Source organism: Aquarana catesbeiana, linkage group LG12, assembly GCF_042186555.1.
Source record: "Aquarana catesbeiana isolate 2022-GZ linkage group LG12, ASM4218655v1, whole genome shotgun sequence".
In the NCBI taxonomy this organism is placed as follows: Eukaryota; Metazoa; Chordata; class Amphibia; order Anura; family Ranidae; genus Aquarana; species Aquarana catesbeiana.
Window position 1 is genome coordinate 100364658 of NC_133335.1, and position 21454 is coordinate 100386111.

General features: G+C 45.0%; 1 protein-coding gene across 1 annotated transcript; it reads left to right on the plus strand.

Annotated features, from left to right (window-relative positions):
• The first annotated feature begins 6827 nt into the window (after positions 1–6827).
• Positions 6828–21039, plus strand: KLHL11 (kelch like family member 11). The gene is made up of 2 exons (XM_073608226.1): positions 6828–7327; positions 17874–21039. The coding sequence occupies exons 1-2, from the start codon at positions 6897–6899 to the stop codon at positions 19450–19452; spliced, it is 2010 nt and encodes a 669-aa protein (XP_073464327.1). The 5' UTR covers positions 6828–6896; the 3' UTR covers positions 19453–21039.
• The last annotated feature ends 415 nt before the right edge of the window (positions 21040–21454 follow it).

Below are 21454 nucleotides of genomic sequence, written 5' to 3' on the forward strand. Positions count from 1 at the left end.
TTTGCAGATTTAACAGAGATCTCTTCACTTCTTCGTCTTCTATATCACCCTGTCACTGCACATCTTCATTTATTTTCTGTTTTATTTCAACCTTTCTTCCTTTCCTCTCCTCCTATTCAATTCAAGAGTTGTGTGAAATGGGAAATAAGTTAATTATGCCCACAGAGGGCAGTTTGGCTTGTGATTTGGTATTAGAATGGGAGGGAGAGGCTGCTGTAAAAAAGGGAAAGAAATTAGCAAAAGTTTGTGGAATTGATATGCATTTGGGTGGGAGATCACAAGTAGATGAATGGCGTACTGTTTTTTGAAACGTAAATAAGGTCTGTTGTCAGATTATAGGTTGCTACGGGCAGCAGATGCTTGGTTTAAAGTTGCAAACGCTATTCATGAAGAAGAGGGTGGATGGAACCAAAATGGTTGCATCGTGTACATGTACAAGAAAATTAGAAAAGAGAAAGCTAAGTAGTCAGCCACCGCCTTATAATGGCGTCTGGTCCCCAAGTAGACACTGCCCTTCGTCTACCACCCCTCTGTTCTAAGTGACACCTCTCCCTGTGGCAACACGCCCTATGCAACCGCCTACACCGAAACCCGCCCACATGTTTCCAGTGATGGTGCATAGTAGCAACCAATGTAGCATTTTAATTGAATAAATAATTTATGTATAGGATGTATTGAATATTTATGAATATTTCAGTCAGAGTCTGAATTTATTTTGGTTTTAATTGTGTTTAAGTTGTATTAGCAAAAGAGGAAGTTTATGTATTCTAGGCATTATGCCAGAAAAGCAAAAGAGGAAGTGCTTTCTTTGCTTAAATCTATGCGCTAGTTTTCCTCACAGCGTTTTGTATTCTAAAAAAAAAAAAAAGAGTCAGTATCTAATTAGAATGTTTAGAAAGAAAGATAAATATCTATGTTGTGGAGATCGGCTGGACCAAGGCTCCCTATAAAAAAATTATTCTGTATGGAGATGGTTCACATCTCTACTCTAAAATGCCTGAAGTCAATATGTGTACAAGAAGTTTACTGATTTGAGTTTTAGCGTGCTGAAGAGAGAGCATAGACACATGTTAGCTGCCGCATTAATTTCAGGTCTTAAAGAGTCAATATTAAAGGGTTTGAGTATAGAGAACCCACAACTTTGAGCTTGAGACGTTGTTATTAGTAGTTATTAGGTCCAGAATCCTCACAGAACAGTAGAGAGTAGCTCCTCTCATGATGGCCTCTGACACACCCTATCTGCGCCCACCAGTACCAACTCCATGTGTCTGCTTGCTACAACTGCGAAAGACCCAGCCACTCCAGAAGGGAATACCGAAGCCCATGGAAATTCACCCATAGTCCCCCAAATCCCAACCACAGTCAAACTGGGCCATACAGAACCAGTCACACTCGTCGCCAAGAATCTCAGGACCCACCTCACCAACCGCCACACCCCACTTCGGAACACATGGACCTTCTCCGCTAGGATTCCGGCAAGCCTGTGTCACCTGCCCCTGTCATGACACAGGTGCAGCCCAGTCTGTAATCAGGGCAGAAGAATTACCCAATACCTCATTCCTATCGGACATTAACATAGCATGTGTAGGGGTTGATGGAACGACCAGAAAGAGCCCGTTGACCCGCCCCCTGCAAGTCGGCAACTTTCCTGACTTATTAGCGAGATTTGTGGTCTCATCCACATGCCCCCTGAACCTACTAGGAACTGATGTTCTGTCCAGGCTCCAAGCCTCTATCTCCTTCCAACCTGATGGTGGTGTTCTGATCACCTCACCACTGGCCATCAATGACGCATCGGTACTCTGCTTCATCCCACTCCTGTTATCCCTGAACCGAAAAGACGAACCTAAAGTCCCCGAAGAAGTTTTGGATCGGGTCCCCACATGCCTATGGTCCACAGGGCCAGAAGACATAGGACATCTGAAAGTGCCGCCAGTCATGGTACAACTGAAGCCTGGGGCTCTCCTACCCAGAAAACCACAATACCCCTTGAAGCCTGCACAATCGACATCCATCTCAAGACAAGTTGAGGCTCTTCTGTCAAATGGAGCCTTGGTACCCTGTAAATCTCCTTGTAACACACCACTGTTCCCAGTGAAGATGCGAACCGCAAAAGAGGAACCAGAAAAGTACAGGATGGTACAAGACCTCAGAGCAGTGAACGAAGCTACCATCCTGGAGACCCCCACCATCCCCAATCCCCACATGTTGCTAGCAGAGCTACACCTGGACTGTTATGCCACAAGGTGCCCAGAACTCCCCTGCTCAATTTGCCAAAGCAATGGCTCTCATCCTGGACACATGGATGAGACTACACCCAGATGTTGTACTTCTCCAATATGTAGATGACCTCCTGCTGTGTGCAGATTCCTTCGGTGACGCCTCCATATTCTCAGAAAGTCTCCTCCACTACCTGGTTGAGCAAGGTTGCAAAGCCTTAAAAAGCAAAAAGTCCAGAAAGAAGGTGATTTTCCCAGGCCTCTGCATCTCCCAAGGCACCTGACATCTCACTGAAGAAAGAGTTGCTGCAATCAAGGGCATCCCTTTGCCTCAAGGTCAAGCAGTCCCTTTATGATGCCCTGAGATCTGACCCTTTCCTGCTTTCTCCAGAAGCTGTGGACAATTTTGAAACTCTGAAGGAGATCCTCTCAACAGCCTCTGCTTTTGGACTAAAAGACTTTCAAGACTTTTCAAACTGTTTGTCTCAGAGAGGCAAGGACATGTCACAGAAGTTTTGGCTCAGGCCCATAATAACAGACTCAGGGTATCACTCCTGTCAACTGGACTCAGTGATCAAGGGGGGACCTTCCTGCCTCAGAGCCGTCTTTGCAACCCAAGTTCTCTTGGACAAGACTGCGGACCTTGTCTTGGGTCACCCCTTAATCCTCCTTGCTCCTCATGACATCACTGCCATCCTGAACCAGATCCAACCCAGACACCTGTCTTCACAAAGGCACCTCAGACTCCAGTGTGCCTTACCTCCCCCTGACAACATCACCATTCTCCGATGTGATACCCTCATCCCATCCACTCTACTTCCCCTTCTCGAGGGGGGAACCTCTGTGGAAGATGATTACCACTATACCGCCCATGACTGTTTTGAAGTGATGAAGATGGACACACATCACACCTGCCGACAGTCAGTGAAACTGCCCTTGAAAATCCTGACCTGACAATCTTTGTGGATGGTTCCAGATATGCAGATGATGCTGAAACAAGCCTCAGCGTTACCCCCCTCCATGTCTGCACAAGAAGCAGAGTTGCAGGCCCTAACTATGGCATGCAAGTTGGCAGAAGGAAAACGAGCTAACATCTACACAGACTCAAGATATGCTCTGGGAGTAGCCTGTGATTTTGGGATCATCTGGAAAACTAAAGGATTCCTGACAGCAGCAGGAACTCCTGTAAAACACAGCACAGCTATCAAGAACCTGATGGATGCCTTACTGCTCCCAACGCAGGTGGCCATACTTAAAGTGAAAGCACATGGCAAACTGGTTTCCCAAGAAGCACGAGGCAATTATTTGGCAGATACTGCCGCAAAGCAAGCTGCAGATGGAACGCGAGAAGTGGTCAGCAGAGTGAATGCACCTATCCTGGATGACCCAATAGACAGCCCTGAAGAGACAACACAAATGACCATGATTCTACAAAACCTTCCTGTAAACAGGACTCACCTCAAGGAGCAACAAGAGACAACTGACAAAGAGGAAAAAGAAGTGTGGATCAAAAAAGGAGCCACAGAAGTTGAAGGAATCACTGAATTAAACAAGAGACCGCATCTGCCACGTAGGCCGGAAGCCTATCCCGTTACCAACATGACGGCGAACACCACAGCTAAAAGACTTTTAACAGAATTAGTGTGCAGATATGGTGTTCCAGAGGTTATAGAGAGTGATCAGGGGCCGGCTTTCACGGCCTCAGTAACCAGGGAGATATGGACAGCCTTAGGGGTCACACTAGCTTTCCACACTCCATACCATCCTCAGAGTAGTGGGAAGGTGGAAAGACTAAATGGCACAATAAAGTCTAGAATGCTAAAAATGTCTCAGGAAACAGGAATGAGTTGGCTAGACAGCCTACCCATTGCCTTGTTCAGTGTCAGGTACACCCCAAGGGGAAATCATGGTTTGTCACCCTATGAGATATTGTTTGGTTCAGCCCCCAGACTGGGTTGTTACTTTCCACAACAGCTGCAACTGCAATCTGATGTATTAACTGATTATGTGACTGCCTTATCTCGAGAATTAACCCGTATCCATGCGCAAGTGTTTTCTTCCATTCCAGATCCTGAGTTAGACACAGGATCGCACAAGTTGGTCCCTGGTGATTGGGTCCTGATAAAGAAGTTTTTGAGGAAACACACCCTTGAACCCAGATATGATGGTTCTTTCCAAGTCCTTCTGACAACCACCACATCAGTAAAAGCGGCCGGAAAGAACTCGTGGATATACGCCTCTCATTGCAAGAAAGTCCCCGTGCCCGAAGAGGAGGCTGAGGAGACCAAACCATGATCCTGCTTATCCTTTTTGTCATAATCTTTACTCAAACCCAAGAGGTGGCCATTAAACAGGAAAATGGTATAACTCAATTCTGGTACAACTCATCCAACACACATGTTGCCACGTTTATATCCCCTTATAGTAAGATACTTCCAGGTACAGATTACAAAATCCGAACCTATGAAGGAACAGTCCCCCTTAACATACCCCCAGAACATGAGACCTGTGTCCTTAGTTTGTTCACAAACACAGCTACAAACCACTCCCTATGCGAGTATTAGAAAAAGGAGTACCCCATAGTCACTAAAGCCCCTAAACCAGCAGAAGGTATTACCATATATCCTGGCAATTATACATGTTATGGGAAGTACCATGGGGTGGGAAAACCCCTTGGGAACTTCACTGAGGGTTACTGCGAGTCTTATAGTAAGGTGTCGGCAGACCTAGTGCAGAATCAAGTCCAGTCCCTAGGAGATGTGTACTGGATTTGTGGGGACATGAGAGTTAGAAGTAGAATGACAGGACAGTGAACAGGAGAATGTGCAATGGCTAAAACCATAATGCCCCTGCATATTTTCTCAGAGAACCCAGAGCCAGAAGCAAGCGATGTACCCAAACCCAACAGGAAACGTAGGCGTGCCCCAGCAGGAAGCTTTGACCCCCATGCATACATAGACGCCATAGGGGTCCCAAGGGCGGTCCCAGATGAATTCAAAGCAAGAGACCAAGTAGCAGCAGGTTTCGAGTCACTGATTCCCATTATCACTGTAAACAAGAATGTAGACTGGATAAATTACATCTACTACAACCAGCAAAGATTTGTCAATTACACCAGGGACGCACTCCAAGGTCTGGCCGAACAGTTAGAGGCAGCATCACACATGACTTTCCAAAACCGTATGGTCTTAGACATGCTCCTAGCTGAGAAGGGGGGTGTATGCAAGATGATCCCTGAGACAAGTACATGCTGCACTTACATCCCAGACAACACCGGCCCAAATGGTAAAGTGACTTTAGCCATCCAAAAACTAGAGAATCTGTCCAAAGAATTAAAACAGAATTCAGGGCTCACCAACCCATGGGACCAGTATTTTACCTGGCTAAAAGGAGGATGGCAGGGACTTCTGACCCAGATAGGGATAGCCGTCCTGACAATAGCTGCCATAATCTGCTGTGTCTTTCCCTGTATTAAGAAGTGTGTAGAAAAAGCGGTTGACCAAAATATCCCCACATTTGTGAACCAAGAGATCCCAGATGATGACGATGTCTATGTAGGGCTTGATGAAACCCATGATGAAAGTTACACATTACGCTCTGTTACAGTCACCCTTCCCCGAGATGCAACACCGTAGGGCTATAGGGACAGATAGCACCTGGCGGCGTTTCACCAGCTGTATTGAGGGGGGTGGTGAGCTAGTTACAGCCCTTTCTCTACATACAGCTTAAAAGAGTTGCAGTCAGTGAAATGAGCCGGGTGAAAATGACAGGTTGTTCTCCAGTGTGAGGGACAGTTTTAGAAAATACACATTTCAAGGGGGGACTGTAATGGAATGTGATTATGAGCGTTATTGTGAAATGCCTATTTCTAATATAATCGCATAGATATAAGTGCTTATTTTCTTATAACCAGCTATTAGCCTTAATCATGCTCAAATTAGATGTCTGCCAGCTTCTCCTTTCATGTGAAACAGAACTACAAGAGTTAAAGTACAAAGAACAAAGTTAAGAAGATTGCAACTATTTTTCAGGCCTATGAGGCTACACTCAAGACAAACAGGAACTGAAAATAAGACATAATTAGCTATGATAGTCTGCTATCTCCTTATACAGATATAACCCAGCAAAGCTTACATTTTGTCACCATAAAGAATATGTATAATTTGCGGTTTGTACACGCTTGTTTTATTCGATATTTGATTTGATAACGAAACATCCGGCTCTCAATATATCATTTTTGAGCCCAGGAAATAAACGTCAGAAGTACCAAACTTACTGAACGTGTCCGTGTCAGTGATTTGTGATTAAATGTGCACATTTTCACATCGAAGGTTAATTTGGCCAGGGGGACAGAAACAAGACTACCGAGCGGTTCTGTTCGGTCCAAAACACCAGTACACAGGCCAGGCCCCCTGGTAGAAATCAGAGCTCCAAGTCTTGTGGGACGCTCCCAGCCTCCTACATACACTATCCACTCCATCCATCCATCCCTACACTGCCTGGTCGGGCCTTACAAAGTACAGTCCAGCGTCTAAATAACAAACACACACACACCCCCACCCCCCCTACGTGACGTGAATGGCCGGTGACGGTAGGGGCGGTGTTGTGTGACGTATGACGTTAGTGGGCGGTGTCGTGTGACGGTTGTCAGGCCGGTCCCCCTCCTTAGAGACAGATATGGCGGCGGCTGTAGGGATGTCGTCTCCTCAGCACACAGGGGGTGGTGTTGAGGACGGGGAGGTGAGGGACGGAGCGGTAGAGGATGGTGAGGCGGAGGTGTTTCTATCAGAGAGTCATTGCTCGGAGTTGGCATGGCGGCAGAACGAGCAGAGGAAGCAGGGCCTGTTCTGTGATATGACTCTGGTATTCGGGGGAGGAGGGAGGGAGTTCCCGGCTCACCGCTCCGTACTGGCCGCCGCTACAGACTACTTCGCCCCGCTCCTCTCCGGACAGTTCGAGGAGTCCCGCTCCGGCCGGGTGGAGATGAAGTGGAGCTCGGAGCCCGGACCGGACCTGGAGACGGTGGAGGCGGTCATCCAGTATATGTACACCGGACAGATCCGGGTGTGTACCGGCAATGTACATGAGGTGCTCGAGCTGTCTGACAGGTACGCTCACCTCTCCTGCTCTTCTGAACAGCGATCTGTGCTCGCATCACTTTTCAGAGGAGGTGATTTCACTCCATCTTTGCTGACAAACATCCAGCATTCCACTTTCCTGTCATCTGGATGGGCTGAGCACCCACCAATCCCTACCAGTGACATGTACTCCCCCCAACCACTGCCTGTTGTTGTAACTTAAAGTGGAGTTCCCCTTAAAAAAAACAAACAAGAAATTAAAAGTCAGCGGCTACAAATACTGCAGCTGCTGACTTTTAATAATCGGACACTTACCTGTCCCAGGGTCCAGCGATGCGGGGGATCGGAAGCCCCGCTCCTCTCCCCCTCCGCTCGGCATCGCTGGCATTGTCACTGTGGGCACAGCCGTGCACCCGCTGCGCATGCACGAGCCGCACTGTGTGCCGTGACTCGCCGCGCAATCATCTGGGACCTGTGACATGTCCCAGATGATTGCCTAGACTCTAGAGGGAGAGGGAAGAGGTGATGTCCCTTCTGATGCTGTGGTGCGCCAGAAGAAAGTGGCAGCCCCTGAAAAGAGGGTATCCGCTCCCCCCCAAAAAAAATGACATGCCAAATGTGGCATGTCAGGGGGTCACCTGCACTCAAAGCGGAAGTTCCATTTTTGGGTGGACCTCCGCTTTAAAGTGGTTGTAAAGCTTCAGGTGTGTGTTTTTTAATAACAAACATGTCATACTTCCCTCCACTGTGCAGCTCGTTTTGCACAAAGTGGCCCCAAACGTCTTCTTCTGGGGTCCCCCGGCATCTCTCACGGCTCCTCCCCACATCATAAGCCCCGCCTAGAAGAAGCGTTCTCCCGAGTCCAGCATTTGTGTCCATAGACATGAATGCCGGACTAGGCCATGCCCCCCGTGTAATTGGATTTAATTGACGGCAGCGGGATCCAATGGCTGCACTGCTATCAATCTATCCAATCAAGAGCTGAGAACCCCAGGCAGAGAGGGAGAGCACGTCTCTGCCAAGGCAGTTACAGGGGGGGGGCTGGTCAGTGACAGACGTTTTTTCACCTTAATGCATTGGATGTATTAGGGTAAAAAAGCCACGAGGGTTTACAACACCTTTAATGGGGGGTCAGCTGAGTTTTTACTGTTCCCCCTTAACCACCAAAGATAGCTACAGCACAGGCTTACTCGCCACGCTCTGTGACAACTGTGTCTTTTGGACTCATCTGATCAGGGTAAAGAACCAATCACAGCGGCCCTTTACCAGGGGATCAGCTGTGTCCAATGACAGCTGATCACAATGTAAACACAAGCCGGTTATCAGCATTCCTTTCATCACGCTGATAGCGTGAGGAGAGGAAAGCCAATAACCTCTATAACATCAGTGTCCCGATTTATGAGTGGGGGGGGCTCATCAGTGTCCCGATTTATGAGTGGGGGGGGGCTCATCGGTGTCCCAATTATGAGTGGGGGGGGGCTCATCGGTGTCCCAATTATGAGTGGGGGGGGGGGGCTCATCGGTGTCCCAATTATGAGTGGGGGGGGCTCATCGGTGTCCCAATTTTGAGTGGGGGGCTCATCGGTGTCCCAATTATGAGTGGGGGGGGGCTCATCGGTGTCCCAATTATGAGTGGGGGGGGGCTCATCGGTGTCCCAATTATGAGTGGGGGGGGGCTCATCGGTGTCCCAATTATGAGTGGGGGGGGGCTCATCGGTGTCCCAATTATGAGTGGGGGGGGCTCATCGGTGTCCCAATTATGAGTGGGGGGGGCTCATCTGTGTCCCGATTATGAGTGGGGGGGGCTCATCTGTGTCCCGATTATGAGTGGGGGGGCTCATCGGTGTCCCGAGTGGGGGGGGGCGCATCGGTGTCCCGATTATGAGTGGGGGGGCTCATCGGTGTCCCGATTATGAGTGGGGGGGCTCATCGGTGTCCCGATTAGAAGTGGGGGGGGGCTCATCGGTGTCCCGATTATGAGTGGGGGGGGGGCTCATCGGTGTCCCGATTATGAGTGGGGGGGCTCATCGGTGTCCCGATTATGAGTGTGGTACCATAGTTTGTTCCACAGGCATATGTCATTTTAACCACTTGCCAACTAGCCGCTGTCTTTGTACCGCGGCAGGTCGGCATGTTCCCGCGAATCTGCGTCGTAAGTTGGCTCGGGAACTCTAGTTTGTGGGTGCACGCCCACTGTCCAGCCAATCGGCTGGAATTCCGCCTGCCACCCACGATCATTCCCCGCAGTGACAAAACAGGGATCTGCCTGTGTAAACAAGGCAAATCTCCATTCTGACGGGAGATCACACATACAGTTAACACCTGCAGGGAACACATTTAACCTCCTGATCGCCCCTGATGTTAACTCCTATCCTGCCAGTGTCATTAGTACAATAATGGTGCATATTTTTAGCACTGATCACTGTAATAATGTCACTGGTTCCCACAAAAGTGTAAAAAATGTCAGTTAGGTGTCCAATCTGTCCGCCGCAATTTCCCAGTCCCCCTAAAAATCACTGATCACCGCCATTACTAGTAAAAATAAAATAATAATAAAAATGCCATAAATCTATGCCCTATTTTGTAGACAATATATCTTTTGCGCAAACCAATCAATGTACGCTTATTGCGAATATTTTTTTTTTTTTTTTGGGGGGGGGGGGATATTTATTATAGCAAAAAGTAAAATTATTGTTTTTTTTTTTTTTTTTTGTCTTTTTTTCAAAATTGTCGCTTTTTTTTTGTTTATCGCGGTGATCTAATACCTCCAAAAGAAAGCTCTATTAAAAAGGACATCAATTTTGTTTGGTTAAAGCATCGCACGACCGAGCAATCGTCCGTTAAAGCGACGCAGTGCCGAATCTCAAAAAATGGTCTGGTCATTAAGGGGTAAAATTTTCCGGTCCTTAAGTGGTTAAAGTGTGACATGTTGGATATCTATTTACTCGGCGTAACATCTTTTATCTCTTTAAAAAATGTAGGTATTCTATTGCATTAGTGTGCACTAAAATTTCTTAGTGTATTTTGTGCTAAAAATTTGTGTTTTAAAAAAGGCTGCACAAATATTGTGTGATGTAAAAAAATTGCAACAACCACCGTTTTATTCTCCAGGGCCTCTGCCAAAAAATATAGTATAATTTTGTGGGTTCTAAGTAATTTTCTGGCAGGAAAATGCTGATTTTTCCTTACATGTATTTAAGAAATGTCAGAAACGGATACTTAAGTCCGGCGTTGTCTTTCTTAAAGCAAAATCTCTGCCTTTGCCCCTCTTCAGCACCGCCATCTTTAGTTGAGATCCCTGCACATGCACAGACACCCCATGAGGCTCTGCCAGGTCTTTGGGATCTGTCGGAGATTTCCTCGCAGTGTGTGTGTATGGGTCAGATTGCACCACACTTGTGGAGGGAGGCTGACAAACACAAACAGCTCCTTGGGTGGCTACGTCACACACCCCAGGAGGCAACTAAATGAAAACTAGCTATTAGACTATTAATGCACCCTATTTACATGCTGAGCTGTATTTGTGGAGATGGTGAACCCCCCCACCCACCCCCCGATTACTGTTATTGTTAAACATCTATTCAGCCTGATGAGAAGTTAATCACCATTGGGGTTACCTTTCTATATTAATAATATAAATACATTTTGTATTTATAATGGTTTTTAATTGTCTTATTCATAAAATAATATGTTTTATTGAATTTGAAGTTGTGGTGCCTGTAATGTTCATGATCCTTGTTCTGCTTGTTTTGTCTTAATATTTGGATGTGGCACCATCTAACTTGCTAGCAAACAAGCCTCCACATTGCCACCCAGTGGTTACTCATAGTTATTATTCTGGTGACAAATCAATATTTTGGATTTGTTTTTTCACTGCCAGTGATGAGGGCAAACAGTACAAATAATAGGGTGAATCCCCCCCCCCCCCCCCCAAGGCTAATGGCTTTGTCCCTAGCGATCCTGCCACCGGCAGTGTGTGGTTTACCATGGATGCCTGTAAAATTGCCTTTTTTGTCACCCCCATCACTAGCCATCAAGAGGCAGCAACAGTCAAGCTGTCAGTTTCACAGTGCTGAGCTTATGTGGGGTGTAAAGGATCACTGCATGCTGTTTTGGAGTTGGGGGTCCACTTGGCATCATGTTTCACCCTTAAAATGGGTGTAAATCTAGTCTTAAAGGTAGAGTGGAACTAAACCAATCAAATTGATGGTTTCCCAAAATGGCTACATTCAAAGTATGCTGTGAATGATAACTCTCACATTTGCTTGTGTTCTCAACCAAACTGTCAAACCATTAAATGGCTGGTGTCACAGATCAAAACAGAGGCTAAGGCCGTCCATGGATGGTGCGAATTTCTTTCCTGCAGAGTTGCATGATTCTCCCATCAACACAGACAGTGCTGACATGGGAATCAGCAATTGTCTTTTCCTGGCGGGGGGGCAGCAGTTATTACTAGTGGTTATAGCTGCAGCTTGTGATGATTGGAAGCGATTCCAGCAGACTGGTTCTACCCAAGTTTATCGATCTATCAACTTGGTACATTCAGCCACATTAACGGTTTGAATCTCCGCTGATTCCTGCTGAACCAGACGAGATTCAAACAGTATATTACCAGCCTAAGGCCCCTTTCACACGATCGGACCATTCAGGTCCGCCTGTCAGTTTTGCCGGCAGACCTGAACGGGCGCTCCATGTTAGCCTATGGAGCGACGGATGTCAGACATGTCCGCTGACATCTGACCCGGTCCGATCCGCTAAAAGCAGATGGGATGGCCCTACGTCCAGGTCCGTCGCTATCGGATCAGGTGAGATCTGATGAAAACGGACATGCTGTCCATTTTCATCTGATCCCTCCATAGGCGTCAGCGGCGCCTGACAAGCCCCTCCCCGCTCATTAAGCAGAGAGGGACCTGTCATCCGTCAGCTCAGCAGAGATCAACGGACTGATCTCCCGCTGAGCCGGCGGACTCCGTGGAAGCGGAGTCCGCCTCATGTGAAAGGGGCCTAAGATAGCGGCTTCCTTGGCTGTAAAGATTAGGTTTAGTTCCACTTCAAAGAACTTTGAGATAGTAATGGGTACTGGTAACAAATGTAACCAAGACAAACTAGATCTAACCCAATCACAAAAATGTTCCATCGTTATTGTGTTAATGTCATTTCAAAGGTTTTCAACTTTTTTTTTTTTTTAAGGCTCCTTTCACACATTTAGACCATAAGTCTGTATTTCATCCATCAGTTTTCGGATGAAATACGGACATACATGCATCGCTATGGGATAGCGGGTGTCAGCGGATGAACAGCGGATCATCACAGATCCATCCCGTGTGAAAGGGGCCTTAATCTGCAGCTTTTGTTAAACTGATACTTTTTGATTCTGTTATGAAGATTGTTCAGGCACTTCCTTTTAAATGGTGACTTCTATGTTGTCTTCCCCTCACATGTACCCCTGGTGGGGATTACAAATGGTCATAGCAACAGCCATGGCACAGATTTGGTCCATTGCAGTCACCATAAGGAAGCTGATAATAAGTAGTCACTGCTGGAGTATGTACACAGGAATTGACTGAATGAGGCTGGAGGAGTCCGCGTCACGGAACGGGGTAAAGGCCAATGACAGCGGCCCTTTACCACATGATCGAGCGATCACTTGTCAACAAACTGTGCCCATCCATGCCTCACATGTGCCCATCCATGCCTCACATGTGCCCATCCATGCCTCACATGTGCCCATCTATACTTCATCCATCCCTGGCTCATCCGTGCTCCGTCCATCCCTGGCTCGTCCGTGCTCCGTCCATCCCTGGCTCATCCGTGCTCATCCATGCTCTATCTATCTCTGGCTCATCCATGTTTATCCACGCTCCATCCGTGCTCACCATGCACAACCATGGCTCATTCATTCTCATCTGTGCCACATCAGTTCTCATCCATGCCGCATCCTTGCCACTACAGTGCCCATCAGTGAATCACAAAAGTGTAATAGGTAGTAAAATTAGATTTGAAATGTATGTCCCTGATGGTGCTCCCTGCATGTTGGGCCTCTGTATGTGGCCAAGCTATGGAAAAGTCTCCCACATGTGATATCGCCGTACTCAGGAGGAGTAGCAGAATGTATTTTGGGGTGTCACTTTTGCTATGTACATGCTATGTGTTAGAAATAGCTTATAAATGGACAACTTTCTGTAAAAAAAAAAAAAAAAAAAAAGTTTTCATTTTCTTTTCACATTTTCCAAAAACTTGTGGAAAAAAATGTTCAAAAGACTCATTATGCCTTATAGAATATACGTTGGGGTGTTTAGTTTCCAAAATGGGGTCATATTGTGGACGTTTCCATTGTCCTGGTGCTCCAGGGCCTTCAAAAGTGTAAGAGGTAGTCAAGAAATGAAATGTGTAATTTATGTCCCTAGAACGTCTGATGGTGCTACCTGCACGTTGGGCCTCTGTATGTGGCCAGGCTGTGTAAAAGTCTCACACATGTGGTATCGCTATACTTAGATGGAGTAGTAGAATGTGTTTTGGGGTATAATTTGTGGTATGCATGTGTATGAGAGAAATAACCTGTTAATGTGACAATTCTGTGGAGAATAAAAAATCTTCATGTTGCAAAGAATTGTGGGACAAAAATTACAACTTCAAAAACTCACCATGCCTCTTACTAAATACATTGTATTGTCTACTTTCCAAAAAGGGGTCATTTGGGGGGTATTTGTACTTTACTGGCTTGTTAGTGTCTTGAGAAATGATCCGTCAGTAAATCAAGTGTGATCAGGTGAGATCAATTTTCAGTGATTGGCACCATAGTTTGTAGACTCTATAACTTTCACAAAGACCAAATAATATACACCGATTTGGGTTATTTTTACCAAAGATATGTGGCAGTATAAATTTTGGCCAAAATCTGTGAAGAAAAATGACTAATTTGCAAAATTTTATAACCGAAACAAAGAAATGTTTTTTTTTTTTTACAAATTTTTTGGTCTTTTTTCATTTATAGCGCAAAAAATAAAAAACCCAGCAGTGATCAAATGCCACCAAAAGAAATCTCTATTTGTGTGGAAAAAAGGACAAAAAATTTATATGGGTAGCATGTTGCCAGACTGAGTAATTGTCATTCAAAATGTGAGAGCACTGAAAGCTGAAAATTGGTCTGGTTAGGAAGGGGGTTTAAGTGCCCAGTGGTTAATCTTAACCACTTCCCTACCCGGCTATTGTCAAATGACGTCCACAGATGGGATCTCCCATTTTGGGTGGACGTCATATGACGGCCTGGGCTTCCCGGCCGCCTAGGGGAAGCGAGCCCGCCGCATTGCTCGGGACCCGGTGCGTGTGCCCGTTAACCGGGCCGGACCGTGGATCTGTGTGTGTAAACACACAGATCCACGTCCTGTCAGTTGAGAGGAGACCGATCTGTGTTCCCAGTACAGCGGAACACTGATCGGTCTCCCCTTGTACGTCCCCGCCCCCTACAGTTAGAAGCATTCCCTAGGAAACATATTTAACCTCTTGTGTCCCCCTAGTGGTTAACCCCTTCACTGCCTGTCACACTTACACAGTAATCAATGCAACTTTATAGCATTGATTGCTGTATAAATGTGAATGGTCCCAAAAATGTGTTTCCGCCATAATGTCAGTCACGAAAAAAAATCGCGATCGCCGCTATTGCTAGTAAAAAAAATAAATAAATTTTTTTTTTTTTTTTTTTTTTTTTTAAATGCCATAAATCTATCCTGTATTTTGTAGACGCTATAACTTTTGCGCAAACCAATCAATATACGCTTATTGCGATTTTTTTTTTTTTTTTTTTACCAAAAATATGTAGAAGAATACGTATCGGCCGAAACTGAGGAAAAAATTTGTTTTTTTTTAAAAATTGGGATATTTATTATAGCAAAAAGTAAAAAATATTGTGTTTTTTTTTTTTTTTTTTTTTTTTTTTTTTTTTTTTTCAAAATTGTCGCTCTTCTTTTGTTTATAGCGCAAAAAATAAAAACTTCAGAGGTGATCAAATACCACCAAAAGACAGCTCTATTTGTGGGGAAAAAAGGATGTCAAATTTTTTTGGGTACAACGTCGCACGACTGCGCAATTGTCGTTTAAAGTGCGACAGCGCTGAAAACTAAAAATTGGCCTGGGAAGGAATGGGGTGAAAATGCCCTGTGTTGAACCGGTTAATCAAGGAATGCGTACCCAGCAAGCCATGCTTCTCCTCCCTCATACAAACTCCTGACAGACCGCTGCAGGAGCTTATTTATTCCCTACACTCACCTCTTTTCTACAAGCCAGAAGTTTGGGTTCATCACAGGATGGATTGGCGGTGATGAAGACCGATAAGTGTTTTGGGGACAGGAGGGTTGTGAATGTACTCTGGGGTATTTTTACTTTAATGCCGTGAATGCAGTAAAAAAAAGTTTAGCCTTTAGTACTGCCTTAACTGTTAACCACTTGACCTCCGGAAGGTTTTACCCTCTTCCTGACCAAGCCATTTCTTGCGATACGGCACTGGGTTACTTTAACTGACAATTGCACGGTCATGCGACGCTGTACCCACCAAACAATTTTTGTCCTTTTTTTTTTTTTTTTTTCAGAAATATAGCATTCATTTGGTGGTATTTGACCACCTTTGCAGTTTTTTATTTTTTTGCGCTATCAACAAAAAAAAGCAACAATTTTGAAAAATAAAAATAAAAACTATTTTTTTACTTTCTGCTATAAAACCTATCCAGTAAAAAATCAAATTACTTCATCAATTTAGGCCAATATATATTCTGGTATATATTTTTGGTAAAAAAAGAAATCCCATTAAGCATATATATTGATTTGTGCAAAAGTTATCGCGTCTACAAATTTAATATATAAATTTTTTTTTTTGTTTTTTTACTAGTAATGACAGTGGTCCGGTCAGCAACTTATAGTAGGACTGTGATATTGCGGCAGACAAATCGGACACCTAACTGACACTTTTGATACTTTTTGGGGATGAGTGACACTAATACAGTGATCAGTGCTAAAAATATGCCCTGTCACTGTACTAATGACACTGGCTGGGAAGGGGTTAACATCAGGGGTGATTAAAGGGTTAACTGTGCCTAGGTTGTGCTTACTCACTGTGGGGGAGGTGCTTTGACTAGGAGAAGGCAAAGATCTGTGTTTCTGTTTAGCAGAAATACAGAATCAATACCTTCCCGTCTGACAGGACGACAATCTGCCTTGTTTACATAGGCAGTGTCCTGTGTAATACGAGGGTGATGGCAGACATCGAGTCCGTGGAACCCGCTGTGTATACTCAGCTCGCAAGTCACTGTGAGCATTAGGGATGCACCGATACCGAGTATTTTCAAAAGCGCTCGTATTCATGAAAATCCTCCTGATACTGAAAACTATACAAAATGAATGAGCGCAAATCGCACTGTAAAGAATTACATGCTGTTTCCTGCACTGCTCCTGTGTGAACCCAGGCTAAAAAGCCTGGGTTCCCACGGGAGCACTGAGGAAACTGCATACAATTTGGACATGAATCGCAATGCATCCTGTTCAAATCACATGCGATTATTTGCAGTGCAATTTGCGCCCATTCATTTTGTATGAGAGAGTAATGTCGCCAGCACACCAAGATCTCCAAAAATGAGTCTAAAGCTTTTTTTTCAGCAGTCACATCATTACAGCAGAAAGCAATGTTTGTGAGCCACGCAGGACCCTTTATCAGGCATGTGACAAATTTTGCATGGACGCAAATCTCACCGCAAAGTATCGGTGAGTACTTGCCTAAAAGTATCGGTACTCATACTCGCCAATAAAAAAAACAGTATCGGTGCATCCCTAGTGCGCATATAGCATGTCTTCTGATTGGATTCTTCATGTATTTTGCAGCTTTCAAAAGTGAGTCATTGAAAACTTGTATTTACCAGGGGCAGCAGACATTGAAGGAGCTGTATATTTCACCGACACCGGTGATTTTGGGGGCTAGTCCTTGCTCTAACCCAGGGGAAGGCAACCTCGGCCCTCCAGCTGTGGTGAAACTCCAAATCCCGTCATGCCTGTGATGGTCAGGGTCTTGCAATGTCTCGTGGGACTTGTAGTTTCACCACAGCTCGAGAGCCGAGGTTGCCTACCCCTGCTCTAACCTGTCAACATTCCATTCAAACCTAAAGTAAAAAGTTTTGATTTTTACACACACTTTAAAATCTGCACCTTTTAATTACAATCTGTGATGAAGTTTCTTATTCAGTCACTTCCTGTTATAGGGTGACAAAACTCTCACTGTCTCCAATTGGGCCCCTGCGATGGCATCCTGTTCTATGGGCTTCCAATAGAGCATACAAGTGGCAATTGGAACATGGATAAGGCAGCTCTAGTCCACTATGGTAACCATCGGGAAACCCTCGGCCATCAATAGAGTGCTTGCATGTAGAAAAGAAGTGGCTGCAAAGGGGCTGCAGGAGATTGGTAGCCCTGGCATGCCACAAAAGATAGAAAAAAAGGTTTTGTTTGATGGACGGTGCTCTAGCAAATGTGAAATTTTTCAGATAGGGTTTATTGCCCTGTATAACATTTCACGCTTGTTCTCTGTATTCTTTAGGTTTTTGTTGCTTCGCCTGAAGGAGTTCTGTGGAGAGTTTCTGAAGAAGAAGTTGAACCTCTCAAACTGTGTTGCCATTCATAGTTTGGCTCATATGTACACACTCAACCAGCTAGCTTTAAAATCTGCTGACATGATCCGCAGAAACTTCTACAAGGTAATTGAAGATGACGAATTCTATACACTCCCATTCCATCTTGTACGGGACTGGCTTTCCGATCCTGAGATCACAGTTGATTCTGAAGAGATACTTTTTGAAGCAATTCTAAAATGGATTCAGAAAAACACTAACGAAAGAGAAAAATATTTTGAAGAATTGTTTAGGCTTCTTCGACTCTCCCAGATGAAGCCGACTTACCTTACCCGACATGTGAAAGCGGAGAGATTGGTGGCAACAAATGAAGCCTGTTTACAGTTGGTGGCTGAAGCGGTGGAAGGCCATGCTTTACGATCAGAAAACCTCCAAGCTGGAAATCAGTCATTGGCCACCCATATGACATCATTGCCACGCTTTGGGCAAAATATGGATGTAATAATGGTGATTGGAGGAGTGTCAGAAGGTGGTGACTATTTAAGTGAATGCGTTGGGTATTTTATTCATGAAGACCGATGGGTAAATTTGCCGCACATCCACAATCACCTTGATGGCCATGCAGTTATGGCTACAGACACCCATGTCTACGTGGCTGGGTCCATGGAACCTGGCTTTGCCAAGACTGTTGAACGATACAACCCAAACAGAAATCTATGGGAACAAGTGTGCAATTTAATCACTCGAAAGCATTCCTTCGGTCTTATGTCTGTGAAAGGCAACTTGTATAGTATTGGCGGGCATGGAAACTTCAGCCCAGGCTTCAAAGACGTCACTGTTTATGACCCAGAGCAAGATAAGTGGCAGATCCTAGAATCTGCACCTAAGATCTTACGAGATGTCAAAGCTTTAAGTGTAGAAGATCGCTATGTTTACATAACAGCTCGTACTCCAGTGGACAGCGATAATGAGGATGGGCTTAGAACGATCAACTGTAGATATGACATAGAAAGCAGTAGATGGCTGGATGTAGAATCCTTACCAATCCTGGACAATTACTGTGCATTCCAGATGTCAGTGGCCTGCACAAACTTCTACAACACTGCATCCTGCTGTCCTAAGAGCTATTCTGTAACTGTTGAAGAGGCTCAGAGTAAAATTTCCAGGCAGGTCTCCAATGAGATTCTTGAGAGCTTGCCTCCTGAAGTCCTGGGCATAGAAGGGGCAGCTATCTGCTACTACAAGGATGATGTCTTCATTATTGGAGGTTGGAAGAACAGTGATGACATAGACAAGCAGTATAGGAAAGAGGCATACAGATATTGTGCTGAGCGTAAGCGCTGGATGCTGCTTCCTCCCATGCCTCAGCCTCGGTGCCGTGCCACCGCCTGTCATGTGAGAATCCCCTACAGATACCTTCACGGCACACAAAAGTACCCCATGCCTCCTAATCTGATGTGGCAGAAAGATAGGATCAGGCAGATGCAAGAGTTGCATCGGCATACAATGAACTTGCGACGCACTCCACGTTCCCAGATTGAATGCTAATTGAAACACTTATTACTCCTTGGAGCCTTTCATAGATGCAATTTGCACATGAGAGCCATTTTGTTTTCTCCTAGTTGTTTATGATGCGTTGTACAATAACTCTAGTGAAGCACGAGGTGTTTACACAGACTGTTATCTGCAGAGTGTCAAACACTCTACTAAGCATGTAATTTATAGGGTATGTGTGTATGTTAATACACAACATTAAGTGCTAATGAAGCATACTTATGTAGTCTTACCTACCAGGACCAGGCAGTTAGTTGCATATAACATTCCCTCTAGTACTTGCTAGCTGATTTTCTCAGTTACGGTTTACACTGGCATCTATAACCAGGCTATTACAAGTTGTAGATATGTGAGAGAAAAACTAAATGTAGTGCTTGGTTTTGGCTTGCTGATAGGTCTTATTCGCATATTTGTATTCTTAACAAGAAGTAATACTTTGTAATGGGATTGCTGTAATGTTGAATGTCATTATTTGGCAGCTGTAGATAATAAGAACTGGTTTGCCCATGGAGGTTAAAAGATGAGCCATTCTGACTCGTAAGTATGAGAACCAGCTAACTTTTTGATATAAATTCCTATGGTTATAAACATTTCTTCCCTAAATTAGGGCTTTTCCCGACACTTTATTTCCATATCTTCAACTCATCCCATGCTGCACCATTATATATCATTCCACACTTATAAGCAGCAAGCTTTACACTTATGGTTTAGAGCCTCACTTATTATTCAGAACTCATATTGGTGGCTTTAAAATGTTCTTGAGGCATGACTAAACATCCATCCAAACATTCCTTTTTTTTATGCTGAACTTGCCCCATATGACTACAAATTACCAATGTGTGGATTCTTTAGAGAACAATTCGGATTTATTTTTTCCCATGCAGTTGAGCTGTGTCTGCACTGCACAGGTTAACTGCTTGTTTTTGTCTAGGGGTGAGAAGAGCGGAAATATACTTGCCTAACCCAGCAATCCTCCAAGCACAAGACTGGTCCCTGCTGCTCCGGCCCCCGCACACTAGCAGTCTTGTGAGTGGCCTGTTCCTGACCTCGTGCCACCCATAGACCAGCTCTGGATGTGAGGACGGCAGGAACAATCCACGGCTAGACATGAGGGAGAGCTGTTTTCCAGAGGATTGAAGGATTGGGTAAGTAAAGCCTTTCGGTGTGCCCCTGAACCAAACAAGCAGTTAACCCATGCAGTGTGGGCACAAACCCGCTGCGAAGGAGAAAAACATTTTTTCATAGAGTTCTGCTTTATCATTAAATATATATATTTAACACACACACTTAAGCTGGCTGTGCACATATTGATTTTTTATTGTTCAGGGGAGGAGCAAAAGATATCTAACAGATTCTAAAGAAAGTGTTTCCACCGCTCAGGCTGACACTGACCCAGGTGTAAGTAAAAGTTTCAGAGCAGAAGAGCTCCAGGTGCTGGCTGAATGCTAGGCAAAGCAGGCTTGAATGGAGGAGAAGATTCGGATGCCGCACACCGGATGTAGTCAAAAAAATTTTTCACTTTATTGAAAAAATGGGATCATCAAAATAACAAGACTGTCATGCAGAAAGTACAGATAAGCTGACGCGTTTCGCACTCAGGACTGAGTGCTTACTCATAGCTCATAGCTATGAGTAAGCACTCAGTCCTGAGTGCGAAACGCGTCAGCTTATCTGTACTTTCTGCATGACAGTCTTGTTATTTTGATGATCCCATTTTTTCAATAAAGTGAAAAATTTTTTTGACTACATCCGGTGTGCGGCATCCGAATCTTCTCCTCCATTCAAGCCTGCTAACAGATTCTAAAGCTGGCCATAGATGAATCAAAATTAAGCCGGTTCAGCAGGGACGAGTCGAATTGTGATCCATCTATGGCCATTCCCATTCGAGAGAGGTGTATCTAATGATTGACTTTTCTCAGACGGGACTGTTTAAAACATTTTGTTCACTCAGTGCCTGCAGCCAGGTGGCTGCAGGCACTGATCAGTGTATTCTGAC

Coding starts and splice junctions, on each gene's coding strand:
- KLHL11 (XM_073608226.1), top strand. CDS start 6,897: ATGGCGGCGGCTGTAGGGATGTCGTCTCCTCAGCACACAGGGGGTGGT. Junction 7,328..17,873: donor GTGCTCGAGCTGTCTGACAG/GTACGCTCACCT, acceptor TGTATTCTTTAG/GTTTTTGTTGCTTCGCCTGA.